Source organism: Triticum urartu, chromosome 5 (genome assembly GCF_003073215.2).
Source record: "Triticum urartu cultivar G1812 chromosome 5, Tu2.1, whole genome shotgun sequence".
NCBI lineage: Eukaryota > Viridiplantae > Streptophyta > Magnoliopsida > Poales > Poaceae > Triticum > Triticum urartu.
Window position 1 is genome coordinate 311,532,382 of NC_053026.1, and position 22,284 is coordinate 311,554,665.

Below are 22,284 nucleotides of genomic sequence, written 5' to 3' on the forward strand. Positions count from 1 at the left end.
TCGTTTTAACGAATGGTTTTCGCCCGTTAGTTACAGCTAACGAACGCTCGTTCGTTAGTCTGTTCGTGAGTTTTCTTTTATCGGATTTATTCTGTGATTTTTCTGATCACGATTTCTGATCCGATCTTAGTTTCTGTTTATCTTTTCGCTCGTTAGTCGGAATCAGGCGATTCAAGCGCCTAGAGTTTCGTCTCGAAACCCTCTTTCCGTTTAACCAACTCAAACAAGTTTTTGCTACTATAAAATTTGACCTAGTTTAAGATTAGTAAACGAAGCTTCTTTCTTTCGTCGTTTGAGTTTCATTGCTCCGTTTGATTTGATTCTTTTTGCGAACCGGAGTTCTTAATTTGAACTTTCTGGTCAACCTCTTTTATTTGAGTTTTGCTTGTGCATCGTTGCTTGTTACTTATGTACGCTATTGTTTGCTTGCGATAGAACACCCGGAGTGCGAAGCGTGCTACTACGAGTCCCTAGGTTTCACAGATCGTCAGCAAGGCAAGTAACACTTTGATCATACCCCTTTATCACCCAGTTTTTATGCATTAGTTCCAATCCTCAAACATTGCATGATTAGGATGTCATTAACTTATGGGTTGGGAAGTAGTTGATGAGGTAGAACCTATTTCCCTGTTACATTCAAACCCTTGGGAGTACTCTACGCGTTGCTTATATTACTATGATATGCTATGCTCGTAGATGTGGTTTGGGTTTGAGTGAAATCCATGACAGATGTGAGCTTGTTAATTAATGGTTCAACTTAAGGTGGCAACTTAATCAAACAACTGGGTGGACTGAGGCACCTGGAGTACCCAGTGTTGCCTGTATTTTTGGAAATATCGGAGTACCTGTGTGATCTTCCTATGGACCGCCACCCAGGCTCAAAGGGAACTGAGATGATTCATGCTAGAAACTTCCGTGTGCAGCCACAAACTATTATGGGCACTAGCATAGTTGAGTAAGTTACGTGAAGCTCTTGAAGAGGCAGATCAGCAGGTAGTGGGATGTAGGTTTGGTATGGTCTGTCCGGAGTAGAGAGTTAATATTTCTGAAAGACTGTGTCTCGGTCATCCGTTTCTCAAACACCCTGTAGTGCGAGAAATCCAACGGAGGAGATCGAGTCTTGTGGGGAAAAGTGCGCAAACCTCTGCAGAGTGTACAATCTAATCATGGTTAGCCGTGTCCCCGGTTATGGACAATTCCTGAATATCTAGTACTTGGGTTATCACATGTATCTCATCATGTTTAATTAATATTGTTGGGTTGTTAATCACTTTAATTGGGATTGAGTTGGAGGAACCTTCTCAATGATGTTTCGACTACCATGATAGTTAAATTAAAATCTATTCCTTTGTTGTAGGGAAAAATTGGCTTTTCGCAAAAACTATAAACCATCGAGCTTTCCACCAGCCATATATGCATATAGTGATAGCATTATTCTGTTCTTACTCTACCGTGTTACTTTGCCAACATATTCCATGTGTTGACCCGTTTTCGGGCTGCAACATATTATGTTGCAGACTTTTCAGACGAGGAGTAAGGTTCGTTAGGTCGTTGCCGTGCAGCTCAGCTATGTCGTTGGAGTTGATGGACTCACTTTATCTTCCAAGCCTTCCGTTGTTAGCGTATTAGATGGCCTTAAGCCATATTATTGTAATAAGTTCTTTCTTGAGACATTCGATGTAATAAGTGTGTGATTGCTACTCTGTTATAAATCCTTCGAGTACTGTGTGTGTCAGCATTACCGATCCAGGGATGACACTGAAGCACAGAGACTTGACCATCTGAGGTCGGGTCGCTACAAAAGGCGAAAGAAGTGGCTTTTTGCAAGCATGATGACCGGGATGGAGATCATGAAGGTGGATCTCAACACCGTGTCGCCAAGGAAGAGGCCGTAGTTCGAGAAGATGCAGGCCGACATGCTCAAATTCGACGACGAGTGATCTATGCCGTCGAGGACCATCTTTTTTGTATGCCGGCATGACCCCGGGAGCCACGACGGCGTGGTCGAACTCAAGTCCCACTCTTTTTGTGTGCTGGCATGTGTGCCGGTCGGCTGGCGAGTGCGCCAACATGAACTCTGGTGAAGCCGGCATTGTATGCCGGCGCTGGCATGGTGTAGGCATGAGACATGGCCGCTGTCATGATCGGCCGCGGGACTTTTTTATTTAAAAGTTGAATGTGGACATGAAATTGGTCGGCGCGTTGGGCGCACTGCCGATCCAAATGCAAAACTGGATGGACGCCGGACGAACGGCCGACCTAAACAGACAAAAAACGGACAAATACACCGTCTGTTTGGATCGCCTCATTGAAATTGCTCTAAACTTGCTGAGACGGCAACAAGCTCTGACACGTTCGTCCGCACGTTTCGTCGATGAAAAGGGGTTAGAAAAAACGGGTTGCATTGCTCCAATCAGTTCCCTGCTGGATCCATACGTGGAAACAAAAGCTAAAAAGACCCACCAACGCAAAATCAATTGGATCTGAAATGTAGAGGGAGGGGAACAGCATCATCTGTCTGTCAGGGCCACTGAGTGCAGCACGTGGTGGCGGAGACCCGATGGAGCGCTGGCCCAGCTGCTGCAGTTGCCAGCTGAATTCTGAAATCCACAAGCGAGGATAACTTCTCCCTGCAACCATGTGATTAACTACTGGAAAATAATACTCCCAATCTACAATAGCACTGTAGGAGGACAGTAGCACTCTCTCACTTAGCTGTTGCTAGCTATCATCTCCTTTCCGCCCATCATGTGACCTCCATGCTTGTTCCTACCTAGCTGCCACCTTTTCTCCCTTTTAAAAATTGGGACCTCTCACTAAGTAAGTAGTACTAGCACTAACTAACTACCATATCTCTTGCTGTCATGTAGAGTACGTACTCCTAGCACTAACTAACCACCATATCTCCAGCATCTTATTGATGCCTAGTCCTAAACACATGCATGTTGCCACGAATAATGGCCATAAAATCATCAACTTCATCCCATCTACACTAATGCAACATGCCCCCACCCTGCATGTGATGTGCACCTACACACATACCTTGCATGTGATGTGCACCGAGAGACAAAATATATACACCTCCACCTACACATCTCCTACACTTGCAGCCCACACACATAGTACACACGAAGACCCCAGCGGTGCTAGATAGCTCAAGAAATGGCGCAGCTGCCGCCGAGAGCGCCGAGCGCCGGGGAGCAGGACTGGCCGGTGGCAGGCGAGTTCCTCGGGTTCGCTGCGGCCCGGCGGGGCGTGCACCGGCGCTCGGCCAGCGATCCGGCGGCTTTCCTGGAGGCCGTGCCAATGGACCACATCCTCAGTGGCGGCGGCGGCGACGACGAGTTCGACAGGCTCGACGACGAGCAGCTCATGTCCATGTTCTCCAATGTCGACGGCGGGTGCGACAGGTCGGGCTTCATGGACACGGGAGAGGCGGAGGAGGGGGCGGCCAGCGCGGGCGCAATGGCCGCCGCGGACGGCTTCGGTGACCCCAAGCGGGTTAAAAGGTCTGTTACATTTGCTAGTACTTAGCAAATTTAATTTTTCTTTTTAGCGGAGCAAAGTTAATTTTCTTTTTAACCCTGAACCGTAGAACAATAGTTCATGTAGTATTATACCAGAGTAAACGGTAGAAACACAATCACGTTTATTTTAAACATAGAGCTCGATTTGGTTGGCGATTCTACGGCAACTGTACATTTGTTTACTGTATCTCTAGAGCCAATAATTACCGGCAATGAATCCGTAATTTGGTTTTACCCCAGTGAAAAAATAAATACAATTTGGGTGTTCATAAATCACGACTAGTTGTTCAAATTAACAACCCTGCAAGAAGTTGCCACTTTAAAAGCCATTTTAAAATGGAAATTTTGATTCGACTCTGCTCCTAGTCCTGGGCCGCTCTCGGCGGCTCCGGAGGGGCCCCGTCGCCACCTCCTAACCGCCACGCCCTGCCTTCGCCGCCGCCGGAGGAGGTCACCGGGCTAAGCTTTGCGACACGGAGGACGACGGCGAGGCCATGCCCTCTCGCGCGCGAGATCCCCTCCCTTCGAGATCCGCTTCTTCGGCTGCTGCCCCAACCCTAGCTGGTCCTCCGGCACATGCTACGGCCTGGCCATGCCCTGTTTAGGCGGCTGCTCCTCCAGACGGCTCGGCCCAGCCTTCCCTCATGTTGCGTGAGCTAAGCCTGCTAGGTCCTCCCGACGGCTCGGCCTATGGATCACGGAGGTTGCTAGGAGTACATTTCAAGCTTGGATCTCAAATTTCAGAAAGAATCGCTCAGGCGTAAATATTACTCAAATGTGCATGCTTCGTTGTAAAACAATTACTGAAATGCGCATTCGCATTATACATTCATACTGTATCCCTTATAGTAAGCTGAATACACAAAACTCTGCGAATCTAAGTAACAAATTAGTCGGCAATTTTGTTTCAGGATATTGGCCAACAGGCAGTCAGCGCAGAGGTCAAGAGTTCGGAAGTTGCAGTACATCTCAGAGCTTGAACGCAGCGTCACCGGTCTCCAGGTATTCACTTTGCTTCTCTCGTAAACGGACCTCAAGAAAGAACTACAAAAAGATATCAAAAGAATCAAGAAAATAGTCTTGCGCATACTGAATACTTCCACAATTTCTGTCGTGCATTCCCAACAAATAGTCCCTAATTTTGTGTGTGTGTAAAGAAATAAGTGTCCATGACTTCTGCATGCACCTAGAACACTCAGAGCATTTTCCATACCCATTTTTTTTCAATATTGTTTGCTATTCTTTTTCAAATTTACTGTTCATTTGGGAGTGAATGAGCTCAGTCTCCAAGAGCAATTACCAAGTTTTTCACTATTTCTCGAGATAGTTCAGAGACCACAAAAAGAGATTTTTCCCCGCAAAAAAGAAACAAAAAGGGAATTTTAACCATTGAAATCCCAAATTTTGATTGGCCGTTTACTTGGTTCAGATGGAGGTGTCAGCACTCTCTCCCCGCGTGGCCTTTCTAGATCATCAGCGGTCATTATTGACCGTCGGCAACAGCCATCTCAGGCAAAGAATTGCCGCCCTTGCACAAGACAAGATCTTCAAAGATGGTACCGAACCTTCCTGCCCATTTAAGCTAATTTATCCGTTTCTCTATGATAAATATGGGCTCCAGTGCCATCTTTTTTGTCAGGCACCAACTAGCACACCAAAAGACTGTTAATTTGAACAAAATGCAAATAATGTTTTGATGCAAACAGGTTTACTGAATGAAAATAAACATTCTGCAAAATAATTTATTTGATTGACTCCTAGTTAAGCAAAGCCATCCGGTGTCTTGTTTAAACTCATCCCAAAGTTGCAATGCAGCTCATCAAGAGGCACTCAAAGAGGAGATTGAGCGACTACGGCAGCTGTTCCACCACCAGAAGATCAAGGCCACAGGCGGCACAGACATGGCCACAGCCGCCTCAATGCAAGCCAAGCAAGAGCTCCTTATGTGTGAGGGAGCCGCGATGCGATAACACAACATGGCGCAACCAGCCTTTTTGTGGTGACTTTTTCCTTTCACTCTTGTCGATTCATCGTGTGGAAACACACCAATGTTACTAGATTATTTGTGCAGTTTGACATGTTCATTGTTTTTATTTTTTGATGTTCACTCATCCCTACCGATAATTGTGTTGGGATGGGAAATTGTCGTAGATATATTGTTTGAACCATCCTTACATTTGTGTTGGTAAAGATATTTTCATTACATTTATTTGGTCTTCGGTTTGTGGGAAACAATTTTTTTTCTATAAAGGACACATCTATTGACTATAAAAGTCGCATCAAGATGACAAACAGAATGAACACACACCCAACCTATGCATAATTATGATGACACAACCAACACACAAAGAAAGAAAGTCTGACGCCCCCGATTCAATCGTACACTAATCATACACGCAAACGTATACGATCAAGATCAGAGACTCATGGGAAGATATCACAACACAACTCTAAACACAAAAGAAAGTCATACATGCTTCATATTACAAGCCAAGGGCCTCGAGGGCTCGAATACATAAGCGAGTCAGCAGAAGCAACAATATCTGACTACAGACATAAGTTAAACAAGTTTTTCCTTAAGAAGGCTAGCACAAACATCAACGATCAAAGAGGCAACGCCTCCTGCCTGGGACCTCCTAACTACTCGTGGTCGTCGGCGGTCTCCACGTAGTAGCATCCGTCGCCGGTGGCTTCTGGCTCCAGGGGTCCACCATCTGGTTGCAACAACCAGAAAGAAGAAAGAATAGGGAAAAGGGGGAGCAAAGCAGCCGTGAGTACTCTTCCAAAGTACTCGCAAGCATCAGATCTAAACTAAGTATGCATTGGTATCAAATGGAAGGGTTGTATCTGTGGACTGAACTGCAGAATGCCAGAATAGAGGGGAAAGGCCTGGCCTATCGAAGACTAGCATATTCAAGCAGTTCCAAGCATCTTGCAGCATGTAGAAGAGTAAAGAATGGCGGTTTATAATTAACAAACATGTTGTAGCATTAATGCCCAGAGATCCTTCCTCGACTCCCTGCGAGAAAGCAATCCCGGAGCCACATATCTCAAGTATCCATTTCTAGTTGTAATAGATCGGGATATAAGTCCGTTACCTTGGACACGGTTATTAATAGATAAACTTCCCTGCAGGGGTGCACCACATTTTCCAACACACTTGATTACTCTGGCTGGACACACTTTTCTGGGTCAATGCCCGTCCTCAGAAGATCAACACGTCGTAGCCCTACCTAGACTCAGCAGAGAGGTCCCCGCGGGTCTACATCCTAAGCACTCCGGGGTCTGGGCCCATCGCCCGTTGCACTCCGGGTCGTTGCGAGCAGGGCGGGTCCATGCTCCACCTCTACATGGATGGTGCCGGCCCAGTCGTGCCGCAATGCTGAACTGGACTTCTAACAAAGCTTCGGCTGATACTACGTCGTCGAGGCCCATAACTATTCTCGCGTAGTGGTTAGTGCGTAAAGACCAAGGCCAAATACCCAAACCATAGTGTATTATTAGCTTGCGGAGACGAGCAGAGACTCACAATCGATGTGACCCTGTCGCCCCGTCTCGTGGACTTACGGCAAGGGCCCAGAATGCCCGGCCGTGCCACGTAATTATCTTGCGGGTGCTCTCCGGGCCCGCCCGACTTTCACCAAGGTCTCAAGTAAAGTCAAGGTAACCGTGTGTCCAAACATCAAGGGGAAAACCCGAGGAATCACCCTCGGTGGATTCCACTCGATGTAATCATCAAGGTGAACGTAAGAGGAACCACCATCGAGGTTTACACTTGAGGGGTTGCACGACAGAGTCGTATCGGAAGTGGTTAAGGAGGAATATGAAGGAAATATGCCCTAGAGGGAATAATAAAGTTGTTATTTATATTTCCTTATATCATGATAAATGTTTATTATTCATGCTAGAATTGTATTAACCGGAAACTTGATACATGTGTGGATACATAGACAAAACACCGTGTCCCTAGTAAGCCTCTACTAGATTAGCTCGTTAGTCAAAGATGGTTAAGTTTCCTAACCATGGACATGAGTTGTCATTTGATAACGGCATCACATCATTAGGAGTATGATGTGGTGGACAAGACCCATCCATTAGCTTAGCATAATGATCGTTAAGTTTTATTGCTATTGCTTTCTTCATGACGTATACATATTCCTTTGACTATGAGATTATGCAACTCCCGAATGCCGGAGGAACACCTTGTGTGCTATCAAACATCACAACGTAACTGGGTGATTATAAAGATGCTCTACAGGTGTCTGCGAAGGTGTTTGTTGGGTTGGCATAGATCGAGATTAGGATTTGTCACTCCGAGTATCGGAGAGGTATCTCTGGGCCCTCTCGGTAATGCACATCATGATAAGCCTTGCAAGCAATGTGACTAATGAGTTAGTTACGGGATGATGCAATACAGAACAAGTAAAGAGACTTTCCGGTAACGAGATTGAACTAGGTATTATGATACCGACGATCGAATCTCGGGCAAGTAACATACCGATGACAAAGGGAACAACATATGTTGTTATGCGGTTTGACCGATAAAGATCTTCGTAGAATATGTAGGAGCCAATATGAGCATCTAGGTTCCGCTATTGGTTATTTGCCGGAGATGTATCTCGGTCATGTCTACATAGTTCTCGAACCCGTAGGGTCTGCACGCTTAACGTTCGATGACGATTTGTATTATGAGTTATGTGATTTGATGACCGAAGTTTGTCCGGAGTCCCGGATGAGATCACGGAAATGACGAGGAGTCTCGAAATGGTCGAGAGGTAAAGATCTATATATTGGAAGGCTATATTCGGACATCGGAAAGGTTCTGAGTGGTTCGGGTATTTTTTTGGAGTACCGAAGAGTTACGAGAATTCGCTGGGGAAGTATTGGGCCTTCATGGGCCTTAGTGGAAAGGAGAGAAGGGCCACAAGGGGAGGTCGCGCCCCCCCATGGGCTGGTCCGAATTGGACTAGGAGGGGGCGACGCTCCCCTCCTTCCTTCTCCCCTCTTCCTCCTTCCCTTCTTCTCCTAGTTGGAATAGGAATGGGGGGCCGAATCCTACTTGGACCGGGAGTCCAAGTAGGACTCCCCCCTTTGGCGCGCCCCCTCTAGGGCTGGCCTCCTCTTCCCCCCTCCTTTATATACGTGGGAGGGGGGCACCCCAAAGGCACACCAAGTCTTCTCTTAGCTGTGTGCGGTGCCCCTTCCACAGATACACACCTCGGTCATATCGTCGTAGTGTTTAGGTGAAGCCCTGCGCCAGTATCCTCATCATCACCGTCGCCATGCCTTCGTGTTGATGGAACTTTCCCTTGGCCTCAACTGGATCAAGAGTTCGAGGGACGTCATCGAGTTGAACGTGTGCTGAACACGTAGGTGTCGTATGTTCGATACTTGGATCAGTTGGATCGCGAAGACGTTCGACTACATCAACCGCGTTACTAAACGCTTCCGCTTCCGATCTACGAGGGTACATGGACACACTCTCCCTGCTCGTTGCTATGCTTCTCCTAGATAGATCTTGCGTGATCATAGGAAAATTTTAAAATACTATGTTCCCCAACAGTGGCATCCGAGCCAGGTCTATGCGTAGATGTTATATGCACGAGTAGAACAAAAAGTGTTGTGGGCGATAATAGTCATACTACTTACCAACAATGTCTAACTTTGATTCAGCGGTATCGTTGGATGAAGCGGCCCAGACCGACATTACATGACCGCGTTCATGAGTTTGGTTCTACCGACGTGCTTCACACACGGGTGGCTAGTGGGTATCTGTTTCTCCAGCTTTAGTTGAATCGAGTTTGGCTACGACAAGTCCTTGTTGAAGGTTAAAACAGTACACTTGATGAAAAATCGTTGTGGTTTTTGATGCGTAGGTAAGAACGGTTCTTGCTAGAAGCTCGTAGCATCTACGTAAAACTTGCAACAACAGAGTAGAGGACGTCTAACTTGTTTTTCTAGGGCATGTTGTGACGTGATATGGTCAAGACGTGATGAGATATAAGTTGTTGTATCAGATGATCATGTCTTGTTAAAGTTATCGGTAACTGGCTTGAGCCTTATGGTTGTCTCTTTATTGCATAAGATGCAAGTGCCATATAATTGCTTTACTTTATCGCTATGCGATAGCAATAGTTGCAAAAGCAATAGTTGGCGAGATGACCATGTGACGACACGTTGATAGAGATCAAGATGATGGAGATCATGGTGTCATGCCGGTGACGATGGAGATCATGACGGTACTTTGGAGATGGAGATCAAAGGCACAAGATGATGATGGCCATATCATGTCACATATTTTGATTGCATGTGATGTTTATCTTATTATGCATCTTATTTTGCTTAGTACGGCAGTAGCATTATAAGATGATCCCTCACTAAATTTCAACGTATAAGTGTTCTCCCTGAGTATGCACCGTTGCTACAGTTCGTCGTGCCGAGACACCACGTGATGATCGGGTGTGATAAGCTCTACGTTCACATACAACGGGTGCAAGCTAGTTTTGCACACGGAGAATACTCGGGTCAAACTTGACGAGCCTAGCATATGCAGATATGGCCTCGAAACACTGAGACCGAAAGGTCGAGCGTGAATCATATAGTAGATATGATCAACATAGAGATGTTCACCATTGAAAACTACTCCATCTCACGTGATGATCGGACATGGTTTAGTTGATATGGATCACGTGATCATTTAGATGACTAGAGGGATGTCTAGCTAAGTGGGAGTTCTTAAGTAATATGATTAATTGAACTTCAATTTATCATGAACTTAGTATTGATAGTATTTGCAAATTTTGTTGTAGATCAATAGCCCGCGATGTAGCTCCTCGTTTATTTTTGATATGTTCCTAGAGAAAATAAGTTGAAAGATGATAGTAGAAATGATGCGGACTTGGTCCGTGATCTGAGGATTATCCTCATTGCTACACAGAAGAATTATGTCCTTGATGCACCACTAGGTGACAGACCTTTTGCAAGAGCAGATGCAGATGTTATGAACGTTTGGCAAATCTCAGTATGATGACTGATACGTCTCCAACGTATCTATAATTTTTGATTGTTCCATGCTATATTATATCCTGTTTTGGACATTATTGGGCTTTATTATACACTTTTATATTATTTTTGGGACTAACCTATTAACCGGAGGCCCAGCCCAGAATTCCTGTTTTTTGCCTATTTTAGGGTTTCACAGAAAAAGAATATCAAACGGAGTCCAAACGGAATGAAACCTTCGGGAATGTGATTTTTGGAACGAACATGATCTAGAGGACTTGGACCCTACGTCAATAAATCAACCAGGAAGGCACGAGGTAGGGGGCGCGCCTACCCCCCTAGGCGCGCCCTCCACCCTCGTGGGGCCCACGTTACTCCACCGACGTACTCCTTCCTCCTATATATACCTACGTACCCCCAAACTACCAGATACGGAGCCAAAACCCTAATTCCACCGCCGTAACTTTCTGTATCCACGAGATCCCATCTAGGGGCCTTTTCCGGAGCTCCACCGGAGGGGGTATCGATCACGGAGGGCTTCTACATCAACACCATAGCCCCTCCGATGAAGTGTGAGTAGTTTACTTCAGACCTACGGGTCCATAGTTATTAGCTAGATGGCTTCTTCTCTCTTTTTGGATCTCAATACAAAGTTCTCCCCCTCTCTTGTGGAGATCTATTCGATGTAATCTTCTTTTGCGGTGTGTTTGTTGAGACCGATGAATTGTGGGTTTATGATCAAGTTTATCTATGAACAATATTTGAATCTTCTCTGAATTCTTTTATGTATGATTGGTTATCTTTGCAAGTCTCTTCGAATTATCAGTTTGGTTTGGCCTACTAGATTGATCTTTCTTGCAATGGGAGAAGTGCTTAGCTTTGGGTTCAATGTTGCGGTGTCCTTTCCCAGTGACAGTAAGGGCAGGAAGGCACGTATTGTATTGTTGTCATCGAGGATAACAAGATGGGGTTTATATCATATTGCATGAGTTTATCCCTCTACATCATGTTAGCTTGCTTAAAGCGTTACTCTGTTCTCTTGAACTTAATACTCTAGATGCATGCTAGATAGCGGTCGATGTTTGGAGTAATAGTAGTAGATGCAGGTAGGAATCGGTCTACTTAAAGCGTTACTCTGTTCTCGGACGTGATGCCTATATACATGATCATACCTAGATATTCTCATAACTATGCTCAATTCTGTCAATTGCTCAACAGTAATTTGTTCACCCACCGTAATACTTATGCTCTCGAGAGAAGCCTCTAGTGAAACCTATGGCCCCCAGGTCTATTTTCCATCATATTAATCTTCCAATACTTAGTTATTTCCTTTGCCATTTATTTTACTTGCATCTTTATTTCTCTTTATCATAAAAATACCAAAAATATTATCTTATCATATCTATCAGTTCTCACTCTCATAGGTGACAGTGAAGGGATTGACAACCCCTTTATCGCGTTGGTTGCGAGGAGTTTATTTGTTTGTGTAGGTGTGAGGGACTCGTGCGTGGTCTCCTACTGGATTGATACCTTTGTTCTCAAAAACTGAGGGAAATACTTACGCTGCTCTACTACATCACCCCTTTCCTCTTCAAGGGAAAACCAACGCAGTGCTCAAGAGGTAGCAAGAAGGATTTCTGGCGCCGTTGCCGGGGAGGCATACGCAAGGTCAAGTCATGATTTGGACTCCCGACAACGAGCCATTTCTGGCACCGTTGCTGGGGAGTCTACGCAAAAGTAAACATACCAAGTACCCACCACAAACCCTTATCTCCCGCATTATATTATCTGCCATTTGCCTCTCGTTTCCCTCTCCCCCCACTTCACCCTTGTCGTTTTATTCGCCCTCTCTCTCTCCGTCCTCCCTCTCTTTCTCTATTCGCCTCTTTTTTCCCGTTTCTTGTTTGCTTGTGTGTCGGATTGCTTGCTTATCGTTATGGCTAGTTCTCTATCTTCTCCGTTGTCTCCCAAAAATGAAGTTCTTAATTTTAAGCATAGGGAAGGAGAAAACCTAAAAGACGCTTGGTATAGAATTTGCAATGCTCAAAATAGATCTACTAGGAAGCAATCTACTTCTATTCTTCTTCACAATTTTTATGTAGGTGCTATTCCTTGGCACAAATATGTCCTTGATACCATTACTGGAGGGAACTTCTTGGGTAGCCACACTTTTGATTCCTATAATGCTATGATAGATTTGTTTGGCTCACCCCCTCTTTTGGTTAATGGAACTATGTTAACTTTGGAGCATGTAATGCAAAAACTTGAAATTATTGAAAATAAAGTTGCTACCGTAGAGTTAATTGAAAATTTCGATAAAAAGATCCACAACCAAATTACTCAATATGGATCTAAAGTAGGAGTCACTTTGAAAAATATTAAGGAGAAGGAACCCATAGTTAATGAAAGAATAAATCATGATTCCACTAGAATCGATAAACTTGAGGGTATCATTACCAACTTGGGAACCGCTTTTTCTTCCTTAAAGAATACCCCAAGTCCTCCAACTAAAATTGCCAAGCTTATGTATGTTCCTAAAAATAAGGGTGAATCCTCTAACAAAGAAACTATGGATCTCAAATCTATAAGTATTCATCCTAATCTTTTTACTATCATTAAGGAACCATTTTCTACTAATGATTTTTTTCGATTTTGTGCCTAGAAGTTTGATTATTGATAAAAGGAAAGAAATTCCTAAAGGTGATAGATGTCTCATTCAAGAATTACCAACTAAAGATACCCAGATCTATCCTTGCTTTTATGCCTAGCTAGGGGCGTTAAACGATAGCGCTTGTTGGGAGGTAACCCAATTTTATTTTTATTCCTTGCTTTTTGATCCTGTTTAATAATAAATGATTTATCTAGCCTCTGTTTTGGTTGTGTTTTTGTGTGTGTTTAATTAGTGTTTGTGCCAAGTAGAACCGTTGGGAAGACTTGGGGAAAGTCTTTTTAATCTTGCTGTAAAAAACAGAAACTTTAGCGCTCATGAGAACTGCTGCCATTTTTATTTGGAAAGTGATATTTAGTTAATTATTTTTGCAGATTATTAATAGATAAATTACTCACGTCCAGAAATTTATTTTAGATTGTTTGGGGTTCCAGATCTTGCGCTAGCTACAGATTACTACAGACTGTTCTGTTTTTGACAGATTCTGTTTTCCGTGTGTTGTTTGCTTATTTTGATGAACCTATGGCTAGTAAAATAGTTTATAAACCATAGAGAAGTTGGAATACGGTAGGTTTAACACCAATATAAATAAATAATGAGTTCATTACATTACCTTGAAGTGGTGTTTTGTTTTCTTTCGCTAACGGAGCTCACGAGATTTTCTACTTTAAGTTCTGTGTTGTGAAGTTTTCAAGTTTTTGGGTAAAGATTTGATGGGTTATGGAACAAGGAGTGGCAAGAGCCTAAGCTTGGGGATGCCCATGGCACCCCCAAGATAATCTAAGGACACCTAAAAGCCAAAGCTTGGGGATGCCCTGGAAGGCATCCCCTCTTTCGTCTACTTCTATCGGTAACTTTACTTCGAGCTATATTTTTATTTACCACATGATATGTGTTTTGCTTGGAGCGTATTGTATTATTTGAGTCTTTATTTGTTAGTTTTCCACAATCATACTTGCGGCACACACCTTTTTGATAGAGACACACATGATTCGGAAATTGTTAGAATACTCTATGTGCTTCACTTATATCTTTTGAGTTATATAGTTCTTGCTCTAGTGCTTCACTTATATCTTTTAGAGCACAATGGTGGATTTGTTTTATAGAAACTTTTGTTTTCTCATGCTTCACTTAGATTATTTTGAGAGTCCTACAAAACAGCATGGCAATTTTCTTTAATTATTTTAGGCATTCAAGATTAATTATTTTTTTCTTATGAGTGTGTTGAATACTATGAGAAGTTTGAAACTTGATAATTGTTTTGAGATATGGAGATGGTGATATTATAGTTGTGCTAGTTGAGTAGTTGTGAATTTGAGAAATGCTTGTGTTGAAGTTTGTGATTCCCGTAGCATGCATGTATGGTGAACCGTTATGTTAAGAAGTCGGAGCATGATGTATTTATTGATTGTCCTCCTTATGAGTGGCGGTCGGGGACGAGCGATGGCCTTTTCCTACCAATCTATCCCCCTAGGAGCATGCGCGTAGTACTTTGCTTCGATAACTAATAGATTTTTGCAATAAGTATGTGAGTTCTTTATGACTAATGTTGAGTCCATGGATTATACGCACTCTCACCCTTCCACCATTGCTAGCCTCTCTAATACCGCACACCTTTAACCGGTATCATACACCCACCATATACCTTCATCAAAACAGCCACCATACCTACCTATCATGGCATTTCCATAGCCATTCCGAGATATATTTCCATGCAACTTTCCACCGTTCCGTTTACTATGACACGCTCCATCATTGTCATATTGCTTCGCATGATCATGTAGTTGACATTTTAGTTGTGGCAAAGCCACCGTTCATAATTCTTTCATATAAGTCACTCATGCATCATTGCTATCCCGGTATACCGCCGGAGGCATTCATATAGAGTCATACTTTGTTCTAGTATCGAGTTGTAATCATTGAGTTGTAAATAAATAGAAGTGTGATGATCATCATTCATAGAGTATTGTCCCAATAAAAAAAGAGAAAGGCCAAATAAAAAAAGAAGGCCCCAAAAAATTAAAAAAATAAAAAGGGGCAATACTACTATCCTTTTTTTCCACACTTGTGCTTCAAAGTAGCGCCATGATCTTCATGATAGAGAGTCTCCTATGCTATCACTTTCATATACTAGTGGGAATTTTTCATTATAGAACTTGGCTTGTATATTCCAATGACGGGCTTCCTCAAAATGCCCTAGGTCTTCATGAGCAAGCAAGTTGGATGCACACCCACTTAGTTCTTTTTGTTGAGCTTTCATATACTTATAGCTCTAGTGCATCCGTTGCATGGCAATCCCTACTCACTCACATTGATATCTATTAATGGGCATCTCCATAGCCCGTTGATATGCCTAGTTGATGTGAGACTATCTTCTCCCTTTTTGTCTTCTCCACAACCACCATTCTATTCCACATATAGTGCTATGTCCAAGGCTCACACTCATGTATTGCGTGAAGATTAAAAAAGTTTGAGAACACCAAAAGTATGAAACAATTGCTTGGCTTGTCATCGGGGTTGTGCATAATTTAAATACTTTGTGTGGTGAAGATGGAGCATAGCCAGACTATATGATTTTGTAGGGATAACTTTCTTTGGCCATGTTATTTTGAAGAGACATAATTGCTTAGTTAGTATGCTTGAAGTATTATTATTTCTATGTCAATATTAAAGTTTTGTCTTGAATCTTTTGGATCTGAATATTCATACTACAATTAAGATAATTACATTGAAATTATGCCAAGTAGCATTCCACATCAAAAATTCTATTTTTATCATTTACCTACTCGAGGACGAGCAGGAATTATGCTTGGGGATGCTTGATACGTCTCCAATGTATCTATAATTTTTTATTGTTCCATGCTATATTATATCCTGTTTTGGACCTTATTTGGCTTTATTATACACTTTTATATTATTTTTGGGACTAACCTATTAACTGGAGGCCCAGCCCAGAATTGCTATTTTTTTTTGCCTATTTTAGGGTTTCACAGAAAAAGAATATGAAACGGAGTCCAAACGAAATGAAACCTTCGGGAACATGATTTTTGGAACGAACATGATCCAGAGGACTTGGACCCTACGTCAATAAATCAACCAGGAAGGCACGAGGTAGGGGGCGCGCCTACCCCCCTAGGCGCGCCCTCCACCCTCGTGGGGCCCATGTTGCTCCACCGACATACTCCTTCCTCCTATATATACCTACGTACCCCCAAACTACCAGATACGGAGCCAAAACCCTAATTCCACCACCGTAACTTTCTGTATCCACGAGATCCCATCTTGGGGCCTTTTCCGGAGCTCCGCCGGAGGGGGTATCGATCACGAAGGGCTTCTACATCAACACCATAGCCCCTCCGATGAAGTGTGAGTAGTTTACTTTAGACCTACGGGTCCATAGTTATTAGCTAGATGGCTTCTTCTCTCTTTTTGGATCTCAATACAAAGTCCCCCCCTCTCTTGTGGAGATCTATTCGATGTAATATTCTTTTGCAGTGTGTTTGTTGAGACCGATGAATTGTGGGTTTATGATCAAGTTTATCTATGAACAATATTTGAATCTTCTCTGAATTCTTTTATGTATGATTGGTTATCTTTGCAAGTCTCTTCGAATTATCAGTTTGGTTTGGCCTACTAGATTGATCTTTCTTGCAATGGGAGAAGTGCTTAGCTTTGGGTTCAATCTTGCGGTGTCCTTTCCCAGTGACAGTAAGGGCAGCAAGGCACGTATTGTATTGTTGCCATCGAGGATAAAAAGATGGGGTTTATATCATATTGCATGAGTTTATCCCTCTACATCATGTCATCTTGCTTAAAGCGTTACTCTGTTCTCTTGAACTTAATACTCTAGATGCATGCTGGATAGTGGTCGATGTGTGGAGTAATAGTAGTGGATGCAGGCAGGAGTCGGTCTACTTGTCTCGAGCGTTATGCCTATATACATGATCATACCTAGATATTCTCATAACTATGCTCAATTCTGTCAATTTCTCAACAGTAATTTGTTCACTCACCATAATACTTATGCTCTCGAGAGAAGCCTCTAGTGAAACCTATGGCTCCCAGGTCTATTTTCCATCATATTAATCTTCCAATACTTAGTTATTTCCTTTGCCATTTATTTTACTTGCATCTTTATTTCTCTTTATCATAAAAATACCAAATATATTATCTTATCATATCTATCAGATCCCACTCTCGTAGGTGACCGTGAAGGGATTGACAACCCCTTTATCGCGTTGGTTGTGAGGAGTTTATTTGTTTGTGTAGGTGCGAGGGACTCGTGCGTGGCCTCCTACTGGATTGATACCTTGGTTCTCAAAAACCGAGGAAAATACTCACGTTGCTCTACTGCATCACCCCTTTCCTCTTTAAGGGAAAACCAACGCAGTGCTCAAGAGGTAGCAATGACTACTTGATAGTTTAGTGCACAATGCTTTACGGCTTAAAACCGGGACTTCAAAAACGTTCTGAATGCCACGGAGCATATGGGATGTTCCAAGAGATGAATTTGGTATTTCAGTCTCATGCCTGTGTCGAGAGGTATGAGACCTCTGACTAGTATTTTGCCTACAAGATGGAGGAGAATAGCTCAGTTAGTGAGCATGTGCTCAGAATGTCTAAGTACTACAATCACTTGAATCAAGTGGGAGTTAATCTTCCAGATAAGATAGTGATTGACAGAGTTCTCTAGTCACTATCACCAAGTTACTAGAACTTCGTGATGAATTATAATATGCAAGGGATAACGGAAATGATTCCCAAGCTCTTCGCAATGCTGAAATCGGCGAAGGTAGAAATCAAGAAAAAGAATCAAGTGTTGATGGTTGACAAGACCACTAGTTTCAAGTAAAAGGGCAAGGGAAAGAAAGGGAACTTCAAGAAGAATGGCAAGCAAGTTACCACTCCCGTGAAGAAGCCCAAAGCTAGACCTAAGCCTGAAACTGAATGCTTCTACTGCAAAGGGAATGGTCACTAGAAGCGGAACTACCCCAAATACTTGGCAGATAAGAAGGATGGCAAAGTGAACAAAAGTATATTTGATATACATGTTATTGATGTGTACTTTACTAGTGTTCATAGTAACCCCGGGGTATTTGATACCGGTTCAGTTGCTAAGATTAGTAACTCGAAACAGGAGTTGCAAAATAAACAACGGCTAGTTAAGGGAAAGGTGACGATGTGTGTTGGAAATGATTCCAAGATTGATAAGATCACCATCGCACACTCCTTTTACCTTCGGGATTAGTGTGGAACCTAAAATAAATGTTATTTGGTGTTTGCATTGAGCATGAATATGATTGGATCATGTTTATTGCAATACAATTATTCATTTAAATCAAAGAATAATTGTTGTTCTGTTTACATGAATAAAACCTTCTATGGTCATACACTTAATATAAATGGTTTATTGAATCTCGATCGTAGTGATACACGCATTCATAATATTGATGCCAAAAGATGCAAAGTTGATAATGATAGTGCAACATACTTGTGGCGCTGCCGTTTAGGTCATATTGGTGTAAACCACATGAAGAAACTCCATGCGGATGGACTTTTGGAATCACTTGATTATGAATCATTTGATGCTTGCGAACCATGCCTCATGGGCAAGATGACTAAAACTCCGTTCTCTGGAACAATGGAGCGAGCAACTGACTTGTTGGAAGTAATACATACTGATGTATGTGGTCCGATAAGTGTTGAGGCTCGCGACAGGTATCGTTATTTTCTGACCTTCACAGATGATTTGAGCAGATATGGGTATATCTACTTGATGAAACACAAGCATGAAATATTTGAAAAGTTCAAAGAAATTCAGAGTGAAGTGGAGAATCATCGTAACAAGAAAATAAAGTTTCTACGATCTGATCGCGGAGGCGAATATTTGAGTTACGAGTTTGGCCTTCAATTAAAACAATGTGTAATAGTTTCACAAACTCATGCCACCTGGAACACCACAGCATAATGGTGTGTCCAAACGTCACGACCGTACTTTATTAGATATGGTGCGATCTATGACTTCTCTTACCGATTTACCACTACCGTTTTGGGGTTATGCATGAGAGACAGCTGCATTCATGTTAAATAGAGCACCGTCTAAATCCGTTGAGATGACACCGTATGAACTATGGTTTGGCAAGAAACCTAAGCTGTCATTTCTTAAAGTTTGGGGCTGCGATGCTTATCTGAAAAAGCTTCAACCTGATAAGATCGAACCCAAATCGAAGAAATGCGTCTTCATAGGATACCCAAAGGAGACTATTGGGTACACCTTCTATCATAGATCCGAAGGCAAGATATTCGTTGCTAAGAATGGATCCTTTCTAGAGAAGGAGTTTCTCTCGAAAGGAGTGGGAGGAAAGTAGAACTTGATGAGGTAATTGTACCTTCTCCTGAATTGGTGGTTCATCACAAAAATCAGTTCTAGTGATGCCTACACCAATTAGTGAGGAAGTTAATGATGATGATCATGAAACTTCAGATCAAGTTACTACCGAACCTCGTTGGTCAACCAGAGTATGTTCCGCACCAAAGTGGTACGGTAATCCTATTCTGGAGGTCATGTTACTAGAACATGACAAACCTACGAACTATGAGGAAGCAATGATGAGCCCAGATTCCACAGAATGGCTTGAGGCCATGAAATCTGAGATGGGATCCATGTATGAGAACAAAGTATGGACTTTGGTGGACTTGCCCGATTATCGGCAAGCCATTGAGAATAAATGGATCTTCAAGAGGAAGACGAACACTGATGGTAGTGTTACTATCTACAAAGCTCGAATTGTTGCAAAAGGTTTTTGACAAGTTCAAGGTGTTGACTACGATGAGATTTTCTCACTCGTATCGATGCTTAAAGTCTGTTAGAATCATGTTAGCAATTGCTGCATTTTATGAAATCTGGCAAATGGATATCAAAACTACATTCCTTAATGGATTTGTTAAAGAAGGGTTGTATATGATGCAACCAGAAGATTTTGTCAACCCTAAAGGTGCTAACAAAATGTGCAAACTTCAGCAATCCATCTATGGACTGGTGCAAGCATCTCGGAGTTGGAATATACGCTTTGATGAGTTGATCAAAGTATATAGTTTTATATTGACTTGCGGTGAAGCCTGTATTTACAAGGAAGTGAGTGGGAGCACTACAGCCTTTCTGATAAGTATATATGAATGACATATTGTTGATCGGAAATGATGTAGAATTTTCCGGAAAGCATAAAAGAGTATTTGAAAGGAGTTTTTCAAAAGAAAGACCTCGATGAAGCTGCTTACATATTGGGCATCAGGATCTATAGAGATAGATCAAGACGCTTGGTAATACTTTCGACGAGTACATACCTTGATAAAGTTTTGAAGAAGTTCAAAATGGGTCAGTCAAAGAAAGGGTTCTTGCCTGTGTTACAAGGTGTGAAGATTGAGTAAGACTCAAAACCAGACCACAACAGAAAATAGAAAAATAATGAAAGTCATTCCATATGCCTCAGCCATAGCTTCTATAAAGTATGATGTGCTGTGTACCAGACCTATTGTGTACCTTGCCATGAGTTTGGTAAGGAGGTTCCCAGTCACGACGTTGTAAAACGACGGCCAGTGAATTGTAATACGACTCACTATAGGGCGAATTCGAGCTCGGTACCCGGGGATCCTCTAGAGTCGACCTGCAGGCATGCAAGCTTTGACACCGATCTAGATGACTCTTAGTCTCGATCTAGATACATATTAAAAGTGGGAGCAATTAGCTAGAGTAGCTCCATGCAGAGTATTGTAGACATAGAAAATTTGCAAAATACATACGACTCTTAGTCCCTCTCGGCCTCTCCCTCTTCCCTCTGGTCCACCTCGCCGCTTCCTCCTTCCCCACCGCATCCGAGCGCCACCATGATCTCGCCGCCATAGGACTTGCGGCCACCGCGACCTCCTCGCCTCACCACCATGCCAACTCGCTCTGCCTCCATCCTCTACACCGTCTGCAACAACCAGAACGAGAAAGGAGCCACTACAGGGAGTGGATCGAGACGCCCCCTTTTGCCTTGGTCCCCGGCGAACTCGGTCGTCTCTGGCAACTGCTGCTGCTACAAAGCTGTCGAGGGCTTTTCTTGGCCGTTCGGTGAGCTCCACCCCCCTTCTTCCCCCGTCCTTGCTTCGTTTCCACGCTGCAACTAGTCATGCGCGACACACCACCATTGTCGAGCTACGGCTTCACCGTCGAGCTTGCCGTTGCGGTCACTACACGCGCAGCTCGCGTCCGACCGCGTAATCGTGCTCCCTGCACCACCGCGACACCGATGCTCTCTCTAATGCATCCCCTCGCTGCTCCTAGCTCCGTCCCCATCGAGCTCCGATTCTGGCCGTCGGCTGACCTCGAAGCATCGCTCAACCCTGGCCACCCCCCGTGCCTGCGACCACCACCACTCGATGCACGCTATCGCGTGTGTTCGGACGCACCTAGCCCCGCGACAAACCGTGCCCTGCCTTCAAACTCGCCCGAGCCCCGGCGTCCGCGTAGCTCGTCGCCGGCCTTGTTCCGGCGACCAATGGCCCCGTGCTGCTGCACATCTGCTTCACCGCATCGCTTAGGCCTCGCCTAGCCTCCCCATTTACTCACGCGCGCACTGCAGCTCCGTCCTGTCGCAAGCCCGCAACCGTCACTGCCTGAAGTCGTCGCCGGCGACCATTCCGGCCACCCCTGCCGTCGTGCTCTTCTCCATCGGACGCGGCGCGAAGAGGCCATTCCAGAGAGCCTGGCCGCGCCCGATTTGGTCCACCGTGGCCTGTTTCTGAGTTCGCCGAAGCTCTCCACCGCATCTGGGCTCGCCGGCGCACTCCGGTGGCCGCGCTGACTCCCTACCGACGTGGCGTCAAGGGTCCCACCGCTCAGCCACTGACCCCTGCCCCTGGGCCCAGTTGACCCAGTCAACTATGCTTACTGGGCAGGCCCCAGTCAACTATGCTGACTGGGCAGGCCACAGTTAATGACACATGGGTCTCACTGGACCCACAGGTTCGATTTGACCCAGTCAGCCGCACTGTTGACTGATGACCTCAGCATTGCCTCATGATGACATCAGCAGACACTATTCT

At 43.8% G+C, this 22,284-nt stretch overlaps 1 protein-coding gene across 1 annotated transcript; it reads left to right on the forward strand.

Annotated features, from left to right (window-relative positions):
* The first annotated feature begins 3,075 nt into the window (after nucleotides 1-3,075).
* On the forward strand, nucleotides 3,076-5,736 carry LOC125555935 (basic leucine zipper 19-like). The gene is made up of 4 exons (XM_048718741.1): nucleotides 3,076-3,509; nucleotides 4,439-4,529; nucleotides 4,957-5,083; nucleotides 5,343-5,736. The coding sequence occupies exons 1-4, from the start codon at nucleotides 3,163-3,165 to the stop codon at nucleotides 5,495-5,497; spliced, it is 720 nt and encodes a 239-aa protein (XP_048574698.1). The 5' UTR covers nucleotides 3,076-3,162; the 3' UTR covers nucleotides 5,498-5,736.
* Nucleotides 5,737-22,284: the final 16,548 nt, after the last annotated feature.

Bases quoted from the DNA above. Each gene is read 5' to 3' on its own strand.
- LOC125555935 (XM_048718741.1), top strand. From the start codon at position 3,163: ATGGCGCAGCTGCCGCCGAGAGCGCCGAGCGCCGGGGAGCAGGACTGG. The intron at 3,510-4,438 runs GTCTGTTACATT...ATTTTGTTTCAG, and splicing joins GACCCCAAGCGGGTTAAAAG to GATATTGGCCAACAGGCAGT. The intron at 5,084-5,342 runs GTACCGAACCTT...GTTGCAATGCAG, and splicing joins AGACAAGATCTTCAAAGATG to CTCATCAAGAGGCACTCAAA.